At 39.4% G+C, this 25995-nt stretch overlaps 1 protein-coding gene across 2 annotated transcripts; it reads right to left on the bottom strand.

The window, feature by feature from the left end:
• Positions 1-354: 354 nt before the first annotated feature.
• On the bottom strand, positions 355-25995 carry smyd1a (SET and MYND domain containing 1a). 2 transcript variants are annotated; one of them, XM_060913142.1, is made up of 11 exons: positions 25786-25995; positions 25529-25710; positions 17689-17865; positions 15669-15882; positions 14872-15002; positions 14641-14679; positions 11900-12095; positions 10851-10943; positions 6314-6477; positions 6061-6229; positions 355-1029 (listed from the first exon to the last, which is right to left on the bottom strand). In XM_060913142.1, exons 2-11 carry the CDS (start codon positions 25663-25665, stop codon positions 904-906), a joined length of 1446 nt encoding a protein of 481 aa, XP_060769125.1. In that variant the 5' UTR covers positions 25666-25710; positions 25786-25995; the 3' UTR covers positions 355-903. The 2 variants fall into 2 exon arrangements, with proteins under 2 accessions (XP_060769125.1, XP_060769126.1); XM_060913143.1 differs by lacking the exon at positions 25786-25995 and having other exon boundaries at positions 25529-25778.

The raw sequence follows: 25995 nt of genomic DNA, 5'->3' as shown, positions 1-25995 counted from the left end.
TATACTTTTAATGTAGCTTTTTTAAGCATTAGATATTAAGTTGTACAATTCACTTTATAAGAATAGGCCAGAATAAAATTTCTATGCTTTGTGAGATATAAAGTCCAATGTATTAATTTTTAATAGTATTTGACTTAAATGCAATTACACTATGGTTATTTGTGCAGCAAGAAACAGAAACTAGCTTATCTTTGCAGGATTGACCTTTGAAACTATTCATTCATTCCACATGTGTAGACCTTTAATCCTTACCTAATCTGGATTATGGGTTAATTCAATAGCATATTTCATGATTGTCCTTCATGATCCCATTGTTTGCTGTGATGTGAATTGCAGTAATTAAGCACAGTCTGATTTTGTTTTATTTTTAATTCCTTGTAGATTGAAGCAATTCAGTTAGAAACCATGTTCAAGTCAACAAGAAGGTTTGGTATGTGGCTTGTCGGAGGTATGCACTCTGCCGAGTGTCCTTCTAGTTCAATATACTGTATTTTACAAAAGAAAAAATATACAAGATGTTATTTTCTGCAGTGTATGCCATGTAATCAGACTCTGTATTAGGTCCAAGAACCTTGTCCTTGCACCTTGGACAGTTTTCACAATGCTAGTGAGTGTTGTGTAAAAGTGTAAAGAACTAGAAACACTTTATTTGAAATTTATTGGGCAATTTCCATGTCTTGTAAGGTTTATTTACACAAAACATTTTCCAAATCAGAGAGACATACATGGAAATTTACCAACCAGTGAACTTTTTCCTTCTGTTTCAACCTCAACACTGCTACATTAATTTCACATTAGTAATTAATAGTTTTGAGGGCTTTTCCAGCTCTAGGTTGGGAAACTCCATCACTGCAGATATGCTTTTCTTAGGTGTGATGAAATTAGTTGCATGTGTTTGAAGATCTATTTGCTCTTGATTAGACGACTGGCCATGTGTTTGTTGCTCAGAGCCTCCTCACGCATCCTGTGGTAGACGTTTTCATTCTCCTTAAACATGCGCAGCTCCAGCTCTGTCTGTGTGCGCATAGCCTGGGGAGAGACGTACTTTACACATCAAATACTGTCTTCTGGCTTGCAACATTCAACATCCTGTGCTCATACATCTCATCTCGTCTCATTATCTCTAGCCGCTTTATCCTGTTCTACAGGGTCGCAGGCAAGCTGGAGCCTATCCCAGCTGACTACGGGCGAAAGGCGGGGTACACCCTGGACAAGTCGCCAGGTCATCACAGGGCTGACACATAGACACAGACAACCATTCACACTCACATTCACACCTACGCTCAATTTAGAGTCACCAGTTAACCTAACCTGCATGTCTTTGGACTGTGGGGGAAACCGGAGCACCCGGAGGAAACCCACGCGGACACGGGGAGAACATGCAAACTCCACACAGAAAGGCCCTCGCCAGCCACGGGGCTCGAACCCGGACCTTCTTGCTGTGAGGCGACAGCGCTAACCACTACACCACCGTGCCGCCCGTGCTCATACATGAAACACATAATAAGGACGTCTAAAATAATTTCAGAATTAACACTGTAGTGTTTTGATATTAACAATAATTTTACAGTCTCCTGAAATGCAATACAAATGTCGAGTGCAAAAGTTTGCACGCCCTTAAGACTGAATGAAGAAACCGTTTACTGTATAGCAACAAAATGCAGTACAAGAATGATATAAAATAAGCAAAATTTTTTTGAATTCCTTTCCGTTTCCATTTCTGAACATGATACTTAACAGCTATTCCATGAAATCGAGTCGTACATGAGCTGATAGCCAACGAGGCGCATAATGCTGAGTTGGCTATAAGCCATGTACTACAAGATTGAGTGGAATAACTGTTTTATTCTATCCACATACGCTGGATTTTGAGAAACAGAGCATTTTTATTTGTTTGCAAATTCGATCAATAAAAACTTTATAAAAAACATCCGATGAAATAATTTCTGCTTAGAATGTAAACAAACCGGCGAAATGACAGTAGCAATTTGTTGAAAAATGTGATAATAATAATTGTTGAAAATTAAAAAAGATACATTCTTGCCATCAAATACTTTTATTCCATATTTTGTTGCTTTTTTTGGTATTTTTTGATGTTTTGTTTTTGAGTCGAGTTTTATTTTGTCCTCGGTTGGTTCAGCAACACGAACCACCATTTTGTTCTTCTTCTTGTTTGTGTAGTTTGATGTTTGTTTGAGTGTTTTTGTCTGCCGGTTGTGGTGTAGCTCCAGACCCAGTTTTGGGCGTCGGTTCCCTCCAGGCCTTGGTTTGCTGTGGGTGATGCCTGTGCTCCCAGCTATGGACTGCAGTGAGCTCGTTGCTCATTTTACATTGTGGTTGTCCAGCGCTCTGTGCTTTAATGCTTGGCGTGATGTTCCGAGTGATGTTGCTTGGTGGCGTCGCGGAGGCTGTGCAGGCGGTTTGGACATACCAGCGCTCTGCATGGCGGTGCTTCTGTACTCGCTTTGTGGATCCATGGTGTGGTGTTCAAGCGATGTTGCTGCCAGCATCACGGTGGCTGTGCTAGATATGTGGGACTCGTTTTCGTGTGCCTTTTGGTGGGACTGTGGCTGCTACACCACGGGAATTACATCCTGACCCCTACTTGGTGGACTTTTTACTTTTATTTATTTATTTATTTATTATTTTATATTATTATTATTATTATTATTATTATTATTATTATTTTATTATTTTTTTTCCTTGTCTATAATTGTAAAGCGTCCTTGGGTTTCTTGAAAGGCGCTATATAAATTTAACTTATTATTATTATTATTTTCTTTTTCTTCCTTAGAGTTTTTTTTGGGTGGTTTGCAAACCAATCTAAAGGTGCATTACTGCCATCGACTGGGCTGGAGTGTGGAACAGGAGATACTGGGGAGGAAAAAAACTATATTCTTTTAGCTATTTATGTTTCTTTTAAATCCTTGATAACAAAGCTGTCATTTTGTTTTTCCCTACTCACGGTATATGAGCTGATATCCTAGTAGTAGAGTAGCCAATCAGAGCGCGCGATTGCTCATATCCAGTTAATGTGGAGAGAATAAACGGTAAATATTCTCCAATAAAATGACGACCGTTTGCCCTTACAAGTCACCTACACTATATAAACTGCACCAAAGTTTTTCTTCCTAAATATTTTTATGCCTCCGCCACCTTAAGGTGCAGGAGGCATTATGTTTTCGGGTTGTTTGTCTGTCCGTGCGTGCGTGCGTCCGTCCCGAAACCTTGTGAACACAATATCTCAAAGGCTAATGAAAGGAATTTCACCAAACTTTCACCATTTGTGTGCTTTGGGACAAACATTAACTGATTAGATTTTGAAGTTAAAAGGTCACAGGTCAAGATTACTGTGAGGTCAAATGTCCATTCCCAAACCTTGTGAACGCTATATCTCAAAGACTAATGAAAGGAATTTCACCAAACTTTCACCATTTGTGCACTTTGGGACAAAGATGAAATGATTAGATTTTGAGATCAAAAGGTCTAAGGTCAAGGTCACTGTGAGGTCAAATGTCTGTCCGAAAACCTTGTGAACACAATATCTCCAAGGCAAATGAAAGGAATTTCACCAAACTTTCATCATTTGTGCATTTGGGGACAAACATTAACTGATTAGATTTTGAGGTTAAAAGGTCACAGGTCAAGATTACTGTGAGGTCAAATGTCCATCCCCAAATCACAACTTAATAAGGCGTGTAGTCTACCAGGCGGAGGCATCCCCATCGACGCCATTGGTGTCGAGTTCTATCTAGTTCTGTTAGTTGTGCACTGCCGTCTTGTTTCACCCACTATTTGTGTCACATTTTGCGTTTATATTTCTTTGGAAATGAATTGTAAACTCTTTCATCCACCTTTCATCCATTCAAACACATCGACACTTCAGTTCTTGCACTCATCTGAAACTTTCATTCGATAACTAGGAGAAGCTATACTTGTACATCATTGTAAAAAAAATTCTGAGGTGTATTTTACTCTCTGTATTGTAAAAATTGTTACAGTATTATGTGAAATAATCACACTCTTTCTGAAAATGCAAATACTAATTTTGTTTTGTGGCTACCATTCTGGCGCTTAATATATGTAGTGTATATAACATAATTATCTCATCTCATCTCTCATCTCATTATTTCTAGCCGCTTTATCCTGTTGTACAGGGTCGCAGGCATGTAATTCACCCATTTTGAATACTTCCTAATAGTGTAATAAAGTATTAAAATATTTGTGCCTTATGTTTAAGTGTACTTGCCCTGTAGTTGTGTTTATCCTTTTGATAGTAGCCTATAAAATATTTCTTTTCACACATATTAGCTTGGGGCGGCACGGTGGTGTAGTGGTTAGCGCTGTCGCCTCACAGCAAGAAGGTCCGGGTTCGAGCCCCGTGGCCGGCGAGGGCCTTTCTGTGTGGAGTTTGCATGTTCTCCCTGTGTCCGCGTGGGTTTCCTCTGGGTTCTCCGGTTTCCCCCACAGTCCAAAGACATGCAGGTTAGGTTAACTGGTGGCTCTAAATTGACCGTAGGTGTGAATGTGAGTGTGAATGATTGTCTGTGTCTATGTGTCAGCCCTGTGATGACCTGGCGACTTGTCCAGGGTGTACCCCGCCTTTCGCCCGTAGTCAGCTGGGATAGGCTCCAGCTTGCCTGCGACCCTGTAGAACAGGATAAAGCGGCTACAGATAATGAGATGAGACATATTAGCTTCTTTGTGATATACAGCAGCATGTTTTAAATCCCATCTTTTAAACCTACTGTACATGTACAATGGCAAAGAACTTGTAGTTCATACATTTCATAGTTCAGACATTTGCAATATTTCTTCCGCCTTTGCATTCGTTATGTCACTGATCTTTGCTGGGTTAGACAGCTTTCTTGACTCTTAGGTATGTCTGTGGTTCCATCTAGGTTTTTTTTTTTTTAATTTCTCCTGAGTGGGATAATTAAATTATTTATTTATTTATTTATTTGTCTTTAGAGCTCGGATGTCAATTTTAGTTGTCATTGCCATGTTTTTATACTTTGGCATTTAATACAATGTTGCTTTAAATTTTGATTTTTAAAGAAAATGAATACATGTTCTTAATCCTGAGTATCTGTTGTTATTTTGTGAATTCTTACCTTTATAACTTCATTGTAACTTAAGGTAAAAAACACTTAAGTTGTCTACTGGTAGTGTGCATGAGGTAAGGGTTAGGGCTAGAAAACTAATAATATACCGAGAAGGGTAATTGCAGTAGACTTCAAAACTAAAAACTGGACTAGATGTATATAACCAGTAACTAATAGTATATTTCCAACATGCTATAAAGTATACTTTTATAAACTAAAAAGTGGACTAGAAGTGTGTAACGAGTAAACCAATAGTATATTTCCAGTATATTACAAAGTATCATCTCATTATCTGTAGCCACTTTATCCTGTTCTACAGGGTCGCAGGCAAGCTGGAGCCTATCCCAGCTGACTACGGGCGAAAGGCGGGGTACACCCTGGACAAGTCGCCAGGTCATCACAGGGCTATATTACAAAGTATACTTTAGTAAACTAAAAAGTGGACTAGAAGTATAAAACAAGCAAACTTGTAGTATATTTCCAGTATACTATGAAGCATGCTTTTGTAAACTAAAGAGTGGACTACAAGTATAGAACTAGTAAACTATTAGTATATAAGTTTACTTGTGGTATACTTGCAGTACAAAATAAAAAATACTAGTTGTATACTCAGAGTTTACTTCTCTTAGACTTAAAGTATACTTTTTATAAACTAAAAGTGGGCCAATTTAGTCCCAAGAAGTATTAGATTAGTTAACGTACAAGTGTCAGTATATCAGTATACTTGGTACACAAAAGTATACGTAAGGAAATATACTTTAACTTTACTTAAGTATACTTCTTTTTGATAAGGGAAGACAACAAAATGCACTTAAATCTAAACCTTTACGAATATCCACAACAGAGTTGATTGGTTATTTCTCCACAATCATGATCGAAGCAATGTTTAAACTATATTTAATACAAAACCACTATAGCTGCTGTATAAATGTGTGTCCTCTGATTAGTATGTTACCTCTAAGTCCTTTGTAATTGGGTGATGGGGTCCATGTGTAACCATGAGGATTGCATAAGCTTTACAGATCAGACCATGAGCAGCTTCGATCAGCCCTGCGTGCCAGTGTGTCACACCTGCTCTCATGGTAGCCATGCCAAGCTGAGCATTGTTTGGGTGATAGAGCTTCCTGATGGATACACAAAAAAGTTATGAATGACATGAGTGAGATATGGTCCGTTATAAGAACTACTCATCAAACATGCATGCTTACATGTAACCTTCGACCATCCTGCGTGTGTATTCTGCAGCCTCCTGGAAGGACTGCTGGTATGACAGCACCTCGCTGATCACCCTGAACACCTGCAGGAGGTAGAGGTGTGTCTCAGCCAGCACCGGTTCTTGCTTCTCCAAGCACTCACGGCAGATTTTAACGACCTACACCAGATACAGATGCCAAAAAAGCATCAGTGTGTGTCAGGTCTTGCAGAGCATCTATGTGGCAGCTAGATGGTAGATGTCTGGTGATTTAAACTACTGCTCATGTGGCATCACAGGGCAGAGTAACACACTCAAAGGAAATTTTTTTGAAAAGATTTTTTTGGGGCTTTTTTCACCTTTATTGGATAGGACAGTGTAGAGACAGGAAATGAGCAGGAGAGAGAGACAGGGAGGGATCGGGAAATGACCTTAGGTCGGAATCAAACCCGGGTCCCCGGATTTATGGTATGGCGCCTTATCCACTTGAGCCACGATGCCCCCACTCAAAGGAAATCTACCCTCTTCCACATACATGAGCCCATAATTAGCTTGTGTTGCTGTGATTGACAGGGGAGAAATTTTGCTTTCTTGGCTCCCAAGCATGGACAACTATTACATCATGGGAATAATATGGTTTTCAGTGCAATTTTCTCTCTTTTCATTTTACTTTAAAATATCAAGTAGAACTTGACTTATGATTGAGGTATGACCAAAAAAATCCAAAAAATATTTCTAAAGAAGTTTCACTGAAATAATTAGATAAACCTATATTTAAGTTCAGTATTAAATATAATAGAAAATGTCAGAATTTCACCATGTAATGTGTTTAGTCAGGCAATCACACATATTTTTGCCAACTATACAAATTCAATATTGTTGAAAATCTTTTTTTTTTGCTTAACTTCTCTTGACTCTCTCCAACTTGTCCCATTTATTTGGGGTCGCTGCCATGTGGCCCCTGTTGATCCATGTGTAATATTAACTGGAGCATAGTTTTATGCCAGATGCCCTTCCTGCCTCAACCTTGCCATTTCTGGGTTTGGGAAACAACCATTCACACCTATGGACAATTTAGAGTAGCCAGTTAACCTAATTGCATGTCTTTGGACTGTGGGGGAAACCGGACTACCCAGAGGAAACCCACACAGACACGGGGAGAACATGCAAACTCCACACAGAAAGGCCCTCGCCGGCCACGGGGCTCGAACCCAGAACCTTCTTGATGTGAGGCAACAGTGCTAACCACTGCACCACCATGCCACCTGCTTACTATCTCTTGACATGGAACAATATTTGATAAATAAACAATACAAAATACAATCTTATAATCTTCATAATAGAGTGTATTGTCTATTTATCATTTGTGCTGTATTATTTATTTGATCTATTACCAGACATCACTGTATAAACAACAGCCTGCTTCTTATGCACATGGTGTGTGTATGTGTGTATATGGGTTAGTCAAAAAGTAAAAGGTGTCCAATTTTAATAACTAAAACATGTTAAGACACGTCTCTTAGGCGTCTTGTACAGCTTTGACAAGTTTTATCATTATATCTTTGTCAAGCATTGAGCTGTATTACATTTTATTTGATCAGGTTTTTCAACCCTCAAAAATGAACAATTTTGAAATCAGAGCAAACATTAAATTTTTAACCAAACTTGAATGGAAACCTGTTAAAATTATTGAAGCTTTGCAACAGGTTTATGGGGACTCTTCACCATCTAGAGCTGTTGTTTTTGCTTGGATTAAGCGATTTAAGGAGGGTAGGGAAGAGCTCCAAGACAACCTGAGGGAAGGAAGGCCTTCCACTGCAAAAAATGAACAAAAAGTCGAGCTCGTGCGGAATCTGGTGGAAGAAGATCGCCGAATCACAGTCGATGCAATCGCCAATGAAGTTGGAATCTCACATGGTTCAGCTTTTTCAATTCTGACAGAAGATCTTGGTCTAAGTAAGCTTCCAGCTCATTGGGTCCTGAAAGTGTTGCGCGAGGATCAACTGGCTCAAAGATCTGACCATTCTTTAGCACTTTTGACCAGAAATGAAGCAAATGAAACCAATTTTTTTGAACGGTGTGTCACTGGAGATGAAATATGGATTCACCAATATGACCCAGAAAGCAAAATTCAATCAAAACAATGGCTACCAAGAGGAACAGCTGGGCCTGTGAAGTTCAAAGCAGAGAGGTCAGTTCAAAAGGTTATGGCGACAGTTTTCTGGGATTCAGAAGGAATAATCCGAATTGATTTTCTCGAAGGACAAAGAACAGTAACTGCTAGCTATTATGAAGGAGTTTTGCAAAAGCTGAAGACTGCACTAGCCAAAAAACGCAAAGGAAATTTGCACCGCCAAATCCTTTTCCATCATGATAACACACCGGCACACTCAGCAAAGACTGTTAGGGCTATCTTACATGAATTTCGATGGGAAATTCTTCCATACCCTTCTTATAGCCCTGATCTAGCTCCATCTGATTTTTTTTCTTTTCCCAAAACTGAAAGAACATTTGAAAGGAAGTCGATTTCAGTCCTTATACGAGGCAAAGAAGCAGGTTGTGACCTGGTGTGAAAGACATCCCCCAGAATTCTACAAAGAAGGAATTCTCCGATGGAAACATTGTTTGCAGAAGTCCTATCTCATTTCATTATCTGTAGCTGCTTTATCCTGTTTTGCAGGCGAGCTGGAGCCTATCCCAGCTGACTACGGGCGAAAGGCAGGGTACACCCTGGACAAGTCGCCAGGTCATCACAGGGCTGACACATAGACACAGACAACCATTCACACTCACATTCACACCTACGGTCAATTTAGAGTCACCAGTTAACCCAACCTGCATGTCTTTGGACTGTGTGGGAAACCGGAGCACCCAGAGGAAACCCACGCGGACACAGGGAGAACATGCAAACTCTACACAGAAAGGCCCTCGCCGGCCCCGGGGCTCGAACCCAGGACCTTCTTGCTGTGAGGCGACAGCGCTAACCACTACACCACCGTGCCGCCTGCTTGCAGAAGTGTTTAGACTTAAATAGAGGATATGTAGAGAAATAGCTTTGTTATTTTCATAAATAAAGATTTTTTTCAATTTTTCTTAGAACTTTTTGACTTACCCTCATATATATATATATATACAGGGGTTAAATTGGGCCGGGGCTGTCCGGGGCTGAGCCCCGGCACATAAGCTCCGAGCGGATGGCATATGATCACGCACACATCAAAAGCAACAAACCCTTTTCACGATTTTCAGTTCTGAATAATTAAATATCGTTTTATTAATCAATAAACCCATGACTTTTATGAAATAGATCATAGTTTTCCTGATAACAAGACGACCTGTCAAAGCTATTTAGAACAGAACTTGCGATCAGAGATTCTGGTTTCTGGAACACTGCGTGGGTTGCCAATTCCGCTTTTTATAAGCGACTTTGGGGTTTCTTTTTTTGTGAGCTCGCTTTAAAAAAAAAAAAAATCAGAAGTCGTGGTTTGCGGGTTTTTGGGCTTGTGTTTCAGCGTTGTGACTTGTTTATAATTTTCTCCGTACACCGTCTCCCCTTTTACCTGCATACGATCCTATTATTAGTGTAATTATTATTGTTATTATTATGTATTCAATTATTTATTTGGCATGTGGTGCTTTTTGTATTGTCTAGAACATACATAAGATGAGCATATTATAGCAGCAAAATAGAAGCACAATCATTTGAATGCAGCAAAACTTTTGCTGCATTCAAATGATTGTGCTTCTATTTTGCTGCTATAATATGCTCATCTTATGTATGTTCTAGACAATACAAAAAGCACCACATGCCAAATAAATAATTGAATACATAATAATAACAATAATAATAAATGCTTCCAATGTTATAGTGTTGTTTGTATTTGGTTGCATTCACTGCATGAATATATTTGATTGACAATTTGACTGACAGTGTTTTGGCATATTTAACATTTATCCTCCAAAATAAATCAACTGTTTTGGTTTAAGATTGTGCAAGCCTTCAAATTTTCTCACTGAACATTTTTCACCTGTAGGCATGTGACAAGATTTAACATGATATTGCTCAACCTACCTCTGTAAAGTCAGCTAACAACTTATTAAAATGCACCAGAATTCAGCAAATAACATGTATGATAATAAAAAACTTCTGGGGGAGGACCCCCAGACCCCCCACTAATCATTTCCTTCAAACCAATGTACAACAACCTGTACAATCTGTTACATTGGCCAACCAATCTACATTCAAACTGCCATAATGTGTAGGGGGGCACTACAAGACACACATAGGCCTACAACACACAGATAAGGTGTATATCTCTGTGCAATATGATATGGTTATCAAATTAGAGGGTTATTTTCCAAAAAGTATATTGGGGCAGGGCGGCAGGGGCAGGGGCGGGTACGAGGCAGAGCCCCCCCACATAACCAATCCCAATTTAACCCCTGTATATATATATATATATATATATATATATATATATATATATAGAGAGAGAGAGAGAGAGAGAGAGAGAGAGAGAGAGAGAGCGATTAAAACTTTATATATCTCTTACCTCATGAAAATTTCCTTCCATGTGAGCTTGTTCAATTTTAGCCAAGGCCTCCACACTAAAGTCTGTAACCTTCTTTACCAGCTCGGCCGAAGGCTGAGGATTCAGTAGAGAAACTGAGATAAAATCACATCCCATACATCACCACAAGACTTAATTAAAGTCTTAACATGGTGTATGGTTTAACATGGACTTTTTCATAACTGAATCATGTCACTGATTTAACGCCACTCTTTTTTTTAGCATGTATCTCACAGATATGTTCCTCTTATTACCAGCATGTGGTCTAAATGCAGGGTTTTAAGAAAAACTTACCAATATGACAATGAGTTCTCAGAAAAAAATATCGGACATTCCAAACAATTCCTAGTAAGATTGCATGACATTATATAATTTTTTTTTAAAGCTGATCTGAGCTCTTAGTACAATTTCTAAGACATTTTATTAACTTTTTATATATTAGGTCTATATAAGGAATATAAAATGACTGGGTATGCTACTAAAGGAAACTAATCAGTGACAGAGTGGTGTGATGCTGTTGCTACCCAGAAGTTGATTGATTTCCAAAAACAAGACGTCAAGAAGTGTTTTAATTCCTCTTATATCACAGCAAGCTTCCAACTCTTACAAGTCTTGTTTTATGAAAGAACAAGAAGTCATACTTTTTTATCCATTTATAGTTACATTTAATTATCAATGATTATACATTTTTTTTGCTAAATGATGACACATTTAAAAAAAAAATCCATTTATTATTAGCCTAAGATTTTCTACAGCGTTCCCTATACAAGTCCCTGTCAAAATGATAACACGTTAGAAAGAGCACTTTAATTAAAACCTATCGTTTGAACTCCAGATGGAATGAGGGTCAGAGCTGTTGCTACAGAACATTAATCAGCACCTTCTGACCAATCAAATTCAGGAATACAATATGAGACTTTTTTTCCACTCTGTAAAGCATCCTTGTCTTTGCAATAGGCACTATATAAGCTGAGTTCCTAAACTGATTTTTACCAACATGTCAGTAGACAATATGTTAGTAGTGGCCCCACCTTTTTGCCATCAGTCTCTTTCACCGCCATCATGAGGTCATCCTTGATGCCATTGCTGCAGTGCTCACACTTGCAGTCAAAGTAATACTGCTTCTTGAGCAGCTTCTGACGATCTTTGGATAAGTTTAAGAAGTCCACATAGCTGACCGTCAACTCAACACCTTCTGGGATGCTTTCTAAGGCACGCAGCTCAATCCTACCATCAGGACAAAACAGCAACATCATCAGAGGGAAGGAGAAGGAAGAGAAAGGAAATTTAGATGAAGCATTACACAGGAGAACATTATTACCTCCGCCAACTTTGTTGGAGAACATTATGTTTTTGTCTCTGTTTGTCTGTTCCCAATGTAACTCAAAAAGTAGTGAATTGAGTTTGATGAAATTTTGAGAAAAGGTGAGCCATGAACCAAGGAACAATTGATTACATGTTGATGCAAATCCAGATATGTATATGGATCCAGGATTTGTCTTTCTTTTTTTGCCTGTTCCCAACATAACTCAAAAAGTAGTCAATGGATTTTGATGACATTTGGTGTACAGCTTTAGTATTATCCTAGGTTCAAGTGATTTGATTTTGATGTTGATAATATGTGGCTTGGCAGAGGTATGCACACTACCGAGTGCCCTTCTAGGTGTCAATTGATGCACTCAAATGTTTTGAGTTGTAAATACATGCTTTCATGGGGATCTGAGGTTATACATGGAGAAAAAAGCACTCTGAACACAAGCAAGATGCATAAAATTAGGCTTAACTAGACAATAATGATCCATGCTTCTGAAGCAAACAATTCTATTCAATCTATACACATGAGTCTATTGGAATGCATCTAATGCAAATCACAAAAGCAAGTCAAGCCATATAAGTCTAAATTGAAAGTCCTTGTATGCTTTAATTAAAGGTTCTGACTGCAAAGTTGAATTCTGGGCAAAATGTTCTATTTCTATTGCTGTTGTTTCTATTAAGTTTCGAGATGTTTCGCTGCTGCCCACATCATGTACCCTATGTGTAAATGTTTTGCCAAGATAAAATGCCTCCTGCATTTTACTATTCCGGAGATCGCCGATGCAAGTGAGCAACAATATCACGTGTGTTTGATCTACTTTTAACCAAAACAAGTCGGCGTGGGCAAACATGGCGGACTCTGCTCTCCCGCCAGCTAAAAGCCAGTGGAAAAGAAAAGAAAAGCCTGCCGAGTGAGTGCAACTGCAAGATAGAGCAAGGTTAGATGATGTGTCATTTTTCTGGACAGATAACTAAATCAGGCGGCACGGTGGTGTAGTGGTTAGCGCTGTCGCCTCACAGCAAGAAGGTCCTGGGTTCGAGCCCCGGGGCCGGCGAGGGCCTTTCTGTGCGGAGTTTGCATGTTCTCCCCGTGTCCACGTGGGTTTCCTCCGGGTGCTCCGGTTTCCCCCACAGTCCAAAGACATGCAGGTTAGGTTAACTGGTGACTCTAAATTGACCGTAGGTGTGAATATGAGTGTGAATGGTTGTCTATGTGTCAGCCCTGTGATGACCTGGCGACTTGTCCAGGGTGTACCCCGCCTTTCGCCCGTAGTCAGCTGGGATAGGCTCCAGCTTGCCTGCGACCCTGTAGAAGGATAAAGCGGCTAGAGATAATGAGATGAGATAACTAAATCATTCTAGCTAGCATTTAGCTATCTTTGCCTTAGAATGCATGGGCTCGACTCCACAGTAGCGAGTACGGAGTTATACACCTGATCTTACAGAGAAAGAAACGATAACACAAAAGCAGTAACAGAAAAATATATATTAGTCTTTTGTTTCACAGATCTATTCGTGAATGTCAACCACAAATTACATCCCTGCGACTCAAAACTCTCTGAAATCGATGCAGAATCACAATATTTTCCACGCATCACCATCTTAGTGTGATGCAGTTCCATAGTTATGCTAATTAGTTAAAGCGCCTCACGTTCTATTGTTTCCGTAGGGCCGTACTGTTTACCTTAAGAGGTAGGATATTCGGTCCCAAAACGGAGAAAAGCGACCCTCATTGCATCAAAATGATCACATGTCTTTTACATGATATTGTTCTTGTGAGACATAGGAAAATCTCATCTCATCTCATTATCTCTAGCCGCTTTATCCTTCTACAGGGTCGCAGGCAAGCTGGAGCCCATCCCAGCTGACCACGGGCGAAAGGCGGGGTACACCCTGGACAAGTCGCCAGGTCACCACAGGGCTGACACATAGACACAGACAACCACCCACACTCACATTCATACCTACGGTCAATTTAGAGTCACCAGTTAACCTAACCTGCATGTCTTTGGACTGTGGGGGAAACCGGAGCACCCGGAGGAAACCCACGCGGACACGGGGAGAACATGCAAACTCCACACAGAAAGGCCCTCGCCGGCCCCGGGGCTCAAACCCAGGACCTTCTTGCTGTGAGGCGACAGCGCTAACCACTACACCACCGTGCCGCCCACATAGGAAAATGTCATGCACAATAAAATACATTTGAAAAATGTCAGATGACTTTGCAGGCAGCACCTTTTAATATAAACAATCATTTTACTTCACACTAGCTGCTTAGTTTAGTAACATGAACACCACTACACAGGCTATATTTAATAAAAGTCATGTACAGATCAAACTATACAGTCACAAGGAAGAACTGAATGAACCTATGATTTATAGAAGTGATATGGAAAGGATGCTGTAAATAAGTTCATCAAGACAAAGGTTAAAATTCAGTTACATTCCACTAGCCTACCTCCTCTGAGAGTGTAAAGCTGAGTCCAGAGCTGTCTGACTAGAAGAGAAGGCAAGAGGCCAGATCACAGACGACTACAGAGCAACATTACTGAAATATTATTTTACTTGCTTAGCTCGACCTGGTACTAGATTTCCCAAGGGGGGAAAAAATACAAATGTACAGTTCTGGTTCGATCACAATTTACTGAAAAGCACCACATACTACAGAAGGCTTGTCAGGACATCTCACCTGCCATGATTGAGAATGACTGTACAGTTGGGCCAGCAGTCATGGTTGACCAGACAGAGGTTAGGAAAGAGGCCCACCCCGACTGCCTGGAGCCCACGCTGGTCACTCATAGTGTAGGCATTGCAGTTAATCTGAAGAGGAAATACAGAGATGAAGCACTACACGTGTTGGTATAGTGATAGAAATATATGTTTGGCATGCTGTTCTGTTTGCTACTTGTTCTTGAAACTGGAACAGGCAGGCTGTTCTGATTGCTACTTGTTTTGATTAAGTTAAATCCTTGAGATTTATCTTTGTTCGCACATTCTGCTCTCTGCTTAATGAAGGTTATGTTGACCAGTAATGTCTTTCTTCTTTTCATAAGACTATGATCCTGACAGGTGATGTAATAGTACATAATGTCTCTCTTCTTTCATACAGTAGTGTAGTTTAAACCAGTGATATAATGCTTCATCACCCATTGACGTTATGCGTAGATAACTTAGCTTCATCAAATAAATAATTATCATCCAATCACATAGCTACAACACACTCTTGAATGTGAATATATATTCATGTTTGTCCTACAATAAACTGAGAAACATCTCTGAACAGCTGTGCCTGTGATCGATCTGTGAGGCAGAATCTGTTAGGCGGCAGAAGTCTACATCCCTAGATCATACTTTGTCAATTCCTTCGGTACAGACAAATCAAAAACCTAACATATAGCCTTCCACCAGCCTTATGTTTTATATACTGTGTATTCTGTTGTCGTTTTTATTATAGAGTTTAAAGGTGGACAGTAAAGACATGCCTACCACACCAAAGATATGTGAGACGTAGTCTGCGGTATACTGCTTGCTGTTGCCTTGCCAGTAGTCCTGGAAGTTGTCAACATCCACTTTAAGCTTTTTAAGGTCCTCTGGGGTCATTGCAGAGATGTGGTCCTCCAAGAGGTCTAGAGTTGTCAGCTGTGTGTCAAAGACTTTTCCTTTGTGCTTCTGCATGCGCCATATAGCTCGCGCCGCCAGACTGAAAGGAAAACCTGACACTGAACTTTAAAACCTACAGGAACATGTTTGAATTTTCCAGAATGACAACACATATCCATACCAAGTTATACGTTCAGTAATTTGATATGTTGTGTGACACACTTAACATAGCAATAGTAATAATAAGACTGCAATTGACTTGCTGACTTTGGGACTGCGGTTGTCGTGACCGGTTTTGCGCTCGGGTTTCCGTTGGTGGGGGGTTTATAGCATCAATGAAGCTGACTTTATGTTCGGACTGTTAATGTTATAGTCATGTTGTCTGTTGTTGCCCAAATGAGGATGGGTTCCCTTTTGAGTCTGGTTCCTCTCGAGGTTTCTTCCTCATGTCGTCTGAGGGAGTTTTTCCTTGCCACCGTCGCCACAGGCTTGCTCATTGGGGATAGATTAGGGATAAAATTAGCTCATATTTTAAGTAATTCAAATTCTGTAAAGCTGCTTTGCGACAATGTTTATTGTTAAAAGCGCTATACAAATAAACTTGACTTGACTTAATAATAATTAACATAAGCTAAGCTAATTTCTGAGAGAAAGTTATAATCATAAATGTTCATAATCTTTCCTGCTTATGTTAGGATGTGAGCAACATCATTAAAGATAAAACCTGACAGGATTTCTGATTGGATTTTTATGTCATATGCATAAATTCTCATAAAGACTACTTATAGCTAAAATAAACTTATATTACAGGATTTCTGAGGGAAAATACGAAATAAATGTTCACAATCTTTGCTGCTAATGCTGGAAAGTTGACTAACATATGGTAATCTGACAGGATTTCTGAGGGAAAATCATTCATAAATGTTTATAACCTTTGCTGTTAATTGTAGAGCATTAGCTAACATAAGCTAAGCTAACCTAACAGGATTTTTTTGAAGGAAGGTCATTCATAAATGTTAATCATCTTTACTGCTACCACTAGAAATTTAGCTAATTAGATAATGTGACGAGATTTCTGTGAGGATTTTATATCTTATGTCATGTTTTTAATCTTTCCTGCCAACATTAGCCAGATACCTAACATAAAGTGACGATTTATTAAGGAAAGTCATATTCATAAAAGTTCACAATATTTACTGTTAATGTGAAAAGTTTCTAACATAAGATAACCTCAAATGATTTCTGAGGGAAAGTTGTATTCATTTAAAACTCAATCTTTCTTGCTGATTCAAGAACGTTAGCTAACAAGCTAACTTGACAGGATTTCTAGGGGTTTTTAAGTCATATTCATAAATTTTAATAATCTTTATTGCTAATTTCAAAACAGTTTGCTAAACTAACCTGAGAGGATTTCTGAGGGATTTTACAGTCATATTCATAAATGTTAATAATGATCACGGCAAATTCTAGAAAGCTAGTTAACATAAGCTAACTTGACAGGATTTCAAAAGGAAAATCATATTTATAAATGTTCATTTACTGGCAAAATTAGCCAGATAGTTAACATAAGCTAACCTGAGAAGATTTCTGAGATTTTTTTTTTTTGTCACATTTATAAATGTTTACAATCTTCAACATCGATGTTAGCAACACGGCTATCTTGACAGAAGGTTGCAGACTTCCTTGGGTACAATTATAAGTTATTAAGAACTGTCCGTATAAATGTCATATGTACTCAAAGACATTAGCCAATCCTTTTCTCTCAACTTGTAAGATTTCATGCATGGAAATTCCTATGAATCTGATATCATTAGATGATGGTTGGTCTCAGATGGATGGATGGATGGATGGAGCAATGAATGCCATGTTGGTCTCTCATGCATCACAGCATTGAACCTCTACTCACCGCACATTCTCACTGGGTGCCTTGCCACGCTGTTTGATGGCGGCACACTCGTTCTTGTGTTCCTCCCATGCAGCTCGTTGGCACGTGCGGTCACAGTAGTAGGCAAACTTACACTGGGCACAGCGGTGTGGATTAACCTGTCTGCGGAAGCAGCTGTGACATACGTCCATGGACAGACTGCAGACCAAAAGGGGAGAGTAATTAAGTACAGGGAGTAACTTCAGTAATGTAGTACATTATTAGAGTATATATTAGAGTATATATTATTTACTCACTGTATTTTAAAACAGATTGATTACACTCTAATCTTATAAACAATATGGACAAAAGTATATATACACCTAACCATCATACCCATATGTACTTGTTGAATATCCCATTCCCTTCGCTGCTATTATATATCCTCCACTCTTCTGCGAAGGCTTTCCACTAGATTTTGGAGCATGGCAGTGGGAATTTGCCCATTCAGCCACAAGAGCATTAGTGATATCAGGCACTGATATCAAGGGAGGAGGTCAGGGGTGCAGTCAGCATTCTGTTTCATCCCAAAAGCGTTCAGCCGGGTTGATGCCAGGGTTCTGTACAGGCCACTTGAGTTCTTCTACTTTGACCTTGGCAATCCATGTCTTCATGAACCTCACTTTATGCACAGGGGTATTGTTATGCTGGAACACATTTTGGGTCCCTTATTTCCAGAGAAGGGAAATCTTACAGCAGCTATAGCATACAAAGACCTTCTGTACAATTGTGTGCAATTTTGTGGTAACAGTTTGGGGAAGAACCACATATGGGTATGTGGTCAGGTGTCCACATACTTTTGGCTATATAGTGTATTTTTGGAATTCACAGGATGACTTTTTTTTTTTGCTTCAGACAGACAACTGATCGGAGAATCATACCTCCAAATACACACTCCGTATATGACTGGCTGTTTGTGTATGCACATGCAAGTGCAATACTTCGATAAATATGAAGAAATAAATATATAAGGCAATAAGGAAGCTAAAATAATAAAAAAAAAACTGCAACATTATGTGTATTGGTTTTGATGTACAGTATTTAACAGAATTAGTCTGGGACATAATAAACAGGTCGAATTAAAGAGATATTAAATATAATATTGAAAGAAATACTGATGGGAATTTCAGAAACCTTTGTGTTTTTGTTGCACATGCAAAGAGTAGCCACATATTAAAAGATATATTTATCCCAGGATGACCGTCCAGTGCCTGTTTGTCTTTCACTTACTTCAAATTCATCTGTATACACCTGTCAGGCTTCATTAAACAAATCGCTCGTCCTCATGGCTTTCCAATGTTTTTATGGCAATCAACCCATGGTAACAGACAAAAGTATTAAAAACTCACCGCCTCCAATACAAATACAAAGACAAATATCCTGTTCGCCAGATTGGAAGCAATTCCCAAACGGCTTGGACCCTTTATAAGGGCAATATTGAACTTATCTCCATCCATCCATTTTGGCCTATCACCATAGTGACATGGCCGCTCTGACGACTTTAGCCATCAAAGTATCTGGGAACATTATAGTAGTGGTTTCCCGTTGCCTTCTACCGGATTATTATAGAGGTTTCCTCCTCTGGTCTTATCTCAGGGGACATAATATCAAATACAAACCCACAAGGGATATTGTGTTTTTATCTTTGATTTATGGCTAAGATCATCCTGGGCTATATGCCATTGTCATGATGCTTCATTTAACAAAAAGCAAAGTAATGTCATGCTTTCATGATTTTTTTTAATTTAAATTTTAAGATAACAACTATAATAAAAGTGTACCTTGAAAAAATGATAAATATTGGATGGTTTATGTGATGCCAATTTTAAAAAAGAAAGTCTACTGTGGAAAAAGTCTACTTTTTCTTCATCCATCCTTTCTTTTCTGTAAAAGTCACTACACAGTGCCCTGCTATCATTTAGTCCAACAATAATGGAAAGCAGTGTTTCTGTTTATAAAGTCTTTAAGTGGAAAGTTCTGTGTGCTAGCATCTGACATAACCTGTCTACTATGCAAACTCTTCTTACTTTTTATGGAAGTGAAACGGTGATCCAGTCACATGAGAGTGAGACCTGTTTTATCCTTTGGCTGTCTAAGAACCTTGTAGAGTACATGTAAAGCTAAATATTCAGGGCTAGGATCTGTTTTGAACTGGTGCTACATATGAATGTCATTAAAAAAAAATACAGTTATTAGAAATTAATATATGACATTAATACAAGCGAGAATAATTCATAAAAATAAAATCATAAACCAGAAGCATAAATCATCGAAGTCATCCAACAATGAATATCTGAACGCGCTTCTGTCTAGAAATAGTCCTGAAGTACATTGCCATCAAGTCATAGGATCTGAATCACGTGATTCTGAATTGCACCCGTTCTCATAAAGTTTCACTGCAGCTAGCTTACAGCAAGGGCATTAACAGTGATGGCAGTTTACCCTGTCCTGATATTCTCCAGTTGTTTCCTATTAACACACACTTTAATCCATTCAGAACCACCAATTTTGCTTAGCATAGTTATATACGGTACCGGATAAAATACAAAGAGAAATGTACTGTAGTCTGCACTGTAAAAGAATTTACTGCAAACTATACAATAGCACAGTATATATTTTTCTCTATTATACTGTCCATTTTATACAGTATTCAGCTGTAAATCAACAATAATTTACTGGCAACTGTTGTCCAAAACTGACTGTAAGCTACATAAAATGTACATTTTATTTCTTGAACGTTTGTGAACCCTTTAGAATTTTCTATATTTCTGCATAAATATGACCTAAAACATCATCAGATTTTCACACAAGTCCTAAAAGTAGATAAAGAGAACCCAGTTAAACAAATGAGACTAAAATATTATACCTGGTCATTTATTTATTGAGGAAAATGATCCAATATTACATATCTGTGAGTGTCAAAAGTATGTGAACCTCTAGGATTAGCAGTTAATTTGAAGGTGAAAGTAGAGTCAGGCGTTTTCAATCAATTGAATGACAATCAGGTGTGAGTGGGCACCCTGTTTTATTTAAAGAACAGAGATCTATCAAAGTCTGATCTTCACAACACATGTTTGTGGAAGTGTATCATGGCATGAACAAAGGAGATTTCTGAGGAACTTAGAAAAAGCATTGTTGATGTTCATCAGGCTGGAAAAGGTTACAAAACCATCTCTAAAGAGTTTGGACTCCACCAATCCACAGTCAGACAGATTGTGTACAAATGGAGGAAATTCAAGACCATTGTTACCCTCCCCAGGAGTGGTCGACCAACAAAGATCATTCCAAGAGCGAGGCGTGTAATAGTCGGCGAGGTCACAAAGGACCCCAGGGTAACTTCTAAGCAACTGAAGGCCTCTCTCACATTGGCTGATGTTAAATGTTTATGAGTCCACCATCAGGAGGACACTGAACAACAATGGTGTGCATGGCAGGGTTGCAAGGAGAAAGCCACTGCTCTCCAAAAAGAACATTGCTGCTCGTCTGCAGTTTGCTCAAGATCATGTGGACAAGCCAGAAGGCTATTGGAAAAATGTTTTGTGGACGGATGAGACTAAAATAGAACTTTTTGGTTTAAATGAGAAGCGTCATGTTTGGAGAAAGGAAAACACTGCATTCCAGCATAAGAACCTTATCCCATCTGTGAAACATGGTGGTGGTAGTATCATGATTTGGGCCTGTTTTGCTGCATCTGGGCCAGGACGGCTTGCCATCATTGATGGAACAATGAATTCTGAATTATACCAGCAAATTCTAAAGGAAAATGTCAGGACATCTGTCCATGAACTGAATCTCAAGAGAAGGTGGGTCATGCAGCAAGACAACGACCCTAAGCACACAAGTCGTTCTATCAAAGAATGATTAAAGAAGAATAAAGTTAATGTTTTGGAATGGCCAAGTCAAAGTCCTGACCTTAATCCAATCGAAATGTTGTGGAAGGACCTGAAGCGAGCAGTTCATGTGAGGAAACCCACCAACATCCCAGAGTTGAAGCTGTTCTGTACGGAGGAATGGGCTAAAATTCCTCCAAGCCGGTGTGCAGGACTGATCAACAGTTATCGGAAACATTTAGTTGCAGTTATTGCCGCACAAGGGGGTCACACCAGATACTGAAAGCAAAGGTTCACATACTTTTGCCACTCACACATATGTAATACCGGATAATTTTCCTCAATAAATAAATGAGTATAATATTTGTCTCATTTGTTTAACTGGGTTCTCTTTATCTACTTTTAGGACTTGTGTGAAAATCTGATGATGTTTTAGGTCATATTTATGCAGAAATATAGAAAATTCTAAAGTGTTCACAAACTTTCAAGCACCAATGCACTGTTAAATGTTCTTTAAATATTACAGTTAAATTCTATACACTGTTTAAACATGCATGTAATTTGTTCCTGTTGTTGTTGTTTTAACTTAAAATTGGGCGACATGATGTTGCAGTGGTTAGCACAAAAGCCACATAGCAAATCAAGAAGGTTCTGGGTTTGAACCATGTGGCTGACCGGGACCGTTCTGTGTGGAGTTTGCATGTTCTCCACATATGTATGTGAGTTTCTTCTTGGTGCTCTGGTTTCTTCCCACAATCCAAAGATATCCAGATGAGGTCAACTGGCTACTCAAATTGCCCATAAGTGTGAAGTGTAGCCCTGTGATAGATCTGCGACCTGTCCAGGATGTACCCTGCCTCTCAATCAATATCAGCTGGAAATGGCTCCAGCTCATCTCTGACTCATAATGGATAAGTGGCATAGAAACACTTGTTTCTTTAATGATAAATATTCAACATGGATAATAATGTGGAAAACAATGAATGTAACTGATGAGCAATTTCAGCGTTATGGACGTGACACTTGAACTCAAAATGGCAACAAATGACCCAGTGCATGTTTTATTGTCTCCCAGTATTTAAACAGGTGTTGCATATTTTAAGGCTGTACCATACTGGAGAAGACGGGCAGCACGGTGGTGTAGTGGTTAGCGCTGTCGCCTCACAGCAAGAAGGTCCGGGTTTGAGCCCCGTGGCCGGCGAGGGCCTTTCTGTGCGGAGTTTGCATGTTCTCCCCGTGTCCGCGTGGGTTTCCTCCGGGTGCTCCGGTTTCCCCCACAGTCCAAAGACATGCAGGTTAGGTTAACTGGTGACTCTAAATTGACCGTAGGTGTGAGCGTGAATGGTTGTCTGTGTCTATGTGTCAGCCCTGTGATGACCTGGCGACTTGTCCAGGGTGTACCCCGCCTTTCGCCCGTAGTCAGCTGGGATAGGCTCCAGCTTGCCTGCGACCCTGTAGAACAGGATAAAGCGGCTGGAGATAATGAGATGAGTTGAGATGAGATCTTACTGAAGACCTGTTTGCAGGAAGAATGGGATAAAATAACACCTTAAACGCTCCATCACGTGGTGTCTTCAGTCCCTCAACATCTTTTTTGAAATGTGTTGCGAGCATCAAAATTGAAATTAAGCACTTTGAGTCTTACCACAAACTCAGCTGGTCCTGACTGAAATGAAACATTAGCCATGGATGACGTTGTTGCAGCTAAATATTCAGGATGCATTGCATTTCTTCATCCTTGACCCTCATACAGTTTTAGCCTTTAACACTTAGCTGTTAAAAAATACCTGTAAAATTCTAGCATTTTTATCAGTATGGCCTCCTGAGGCCCAAGCTGTACACATCTGGTTTAGTGACTTTACTCCATGTTTGAAGTTCTAATCTATACCTACCCATAAGAGCTGCTAGAGTATCAAATGATCAGAAATGTGTTTTGAAAGCAGTGTAGAGCTCACAGCAGAGGCCTTCCATATCACTTCACTGCTCCAAAATCTTTTTATTAGTAGCACGATACCTGTCATACCATTAGCTCATTAGCTTTTTATTGCTAATTAGACCATTACCATTCTGTCTTCTCCTCTTTCACTTTTATAGCCTTGTCAATTACATTAAAACAAATGGACCATGATGAAACTATTCAACGCTGTGTGTACTAACAGAAGTTTAGCATAAAGTTCTAAGGTAGATAACATGCATTATACCTAAGTATTAAGTGCTATTTACAATATCATATATCATATTATCAGGTTGGGCGGCACGGTGGTGTAGTGGTTAGCGCTGTCGCCTCACAGCAAGAAGGTCCTGGGTTCGAGCCCCGGGGCTGGCGAGGGCCTTTCTGTGTGGAGTTTGCATGTTCTCCCCGTGTCCGCGTGGGTTTCCTCCGGGTGCTCCGGTTTCCCCCACAGTCCAAAGACATGCAGGTTAGGTTAACTGGTGACTCTAAATTGACCGTAGGTGTGAATGTGAGTGTGAATGGTTGTCTGTGTCTATGTGTCAGCCCTGTGATGACCTGGCGACTTGTCCAGGGTGTACCCCGCCTTTTGCCCGTAGTCAGCTGGGATAGGCTCCAGCTTGCCTGCGACCCTGTAGAACAGGATAAAGCGGCTAGAGATAATGAGATGAGATGAGATATTATCAGGTTAATAAACAGGCTTTTTTTTCATCAACTTTACATAAAATTATTAGGATGCACTGCAAAATGCATAATCTTGAGAAGAGAAAATGTCCTGAAGAGAGGCAAATATAGCTAACGTTTTTATTATATGAGGAAGATAAAAGTATTTAACTACTAGCAGAAAATCTTGTTTTCTTTAAGCATTTATTCTTTTTGAAAAAATCAAAATTTCCTATAAGTGCAGTAAGACAAAAGCTGATTCCTGAATATTAGAAGAAATTTTGAAGTACACTCCCTGGCCACATTAATAGGAACTTGTTCTTAATTCTAAGATTCATGTTCTTGGCTGCAGGAGTGGAACCCTACTGTTGTGTGCTGAGATACTTTTCTGCTCACCATGGTTATAAAGAGTTGCTATGAGTTACTATATCCTTCCTGGCAGCTCAAACCAATCTGGCCATTTTCCTCTGACCTCTTATCAACAAGACGTTTCCACCTACAGAACTGTCGCTCACTTGATGTTTTTTGTTTTCCGCACCATTCTGTGTAGAGACTGTTGTGTATGAAAACCCCAGGAGATACCCCAGCGGTTACTGAAATACTCAAACCAGTCCATCTGGCTCAAACCAACACCCATGCCACAGTGAAAGAAAGTCACACTTTGAGATCACAATTTTTCCCGTTCTGATGTTTGAAAGAAGTGAACAGTAACTGAAGCTCTTGATTTGTATCTGCATGATTTTGTGCATTGTGCTGCTGTCAAGAGATTGGCTGATATAGGTAACTGCATAAAACAGCAGGTGGATAGGTGTTCCTAATAAAGCAGCCGGTGAGTCTATCAGTCAAATAATATGATAATTACATATCCAAAATGAAAAATATTAGATATATTTTCCATTGTTTTAGATGTTCTCTACAAAACAAATTAAGTTCTAAAGTGTAGAAAGTGTCATTCAGAATATCAGTATGTATTAATATTCTGTTAATGCTACTTTTTTAGTTTTTGCTGTTTTGAAAAAATGTTCATATGCAGCATTGATTTTAGGGGTGGGGCTAGAATCTATACTTTAAGACTTAATTTTTTTCATGACAGGTTTGAACAAAATTGAACGAACAAAACTCTTTGCGCTTATACACAAATTTTCCAACAAATGAAATCGTTATGACTAAATATGAGACCATACTGTACATAAATATAACTTACGTTTATTAATGCATCTATTCACTTCTTCTATATTGGGTTAATGATAAGAATCTAAGTAAAAATTAATGATATAATTCTTTTTAATATTAACTGTGCTAGTTGGTTTCTATTCAGAGTTCATTCTTATGACCAATTCCCAATGGTAGTAACACACAATCCAAACACTGATCCTACCTATCAAAGACCACAGCAGCGAAGCTGGCCTCTGCAAACACCACCTCACCAGCCTTCATCTCCTTGGTGGTCCGGAGGCCGCGGCCTTTCTCTCCAGCTGCAAACACCTCCACAGCATCCATTTTCTGTTGGGTCATCTTGCAGAAAGAGAAAGGTGGCTGCTGCTTGTGCTGAGAGAGGAACTGCACACACAGTGCACACTGACTTTCACTGAAACTTACCTAACCAGTACCGTACCTCCCCAAAAATAGACTCACCTCTCTCTCTCTCAGAGGTGGACTATGTACACCATGAAGGGGGTGCTGGAGGAATAGTCCTGATGCATGGTGAAGAAACTGGATGCATTGTAGAGGTTGTGGGAGTGTGTGTGGGAGTGTATGTCCTCCCCTTGTTTGGGAGAAGTGAGGCTCTGAGAGTATTTTTATCCAGCAGCTGCATCTGCCTGTCACAGGGGAGCAGTATGGGAT

Source organism: Neoarius graeffei, chromosome 28 (assembly GCF_027579695.1).
Source record: "Neoarius graeffei isolate fNeoGra1 chromosome 28, fNeoGra1.pri, whole genome shotgun sequence".
NCBI classification, from domain to species: Eukaryota; Metazoa; Chordata; class Actinopteri; order Siluriformes; family Ariidae; genus Neoarius; species Neoarius graeffei.
Note: the sequence above shows the minus strand (reverse complement) of the source record. Positions and strands in the feature narration are given on the sequence as shown.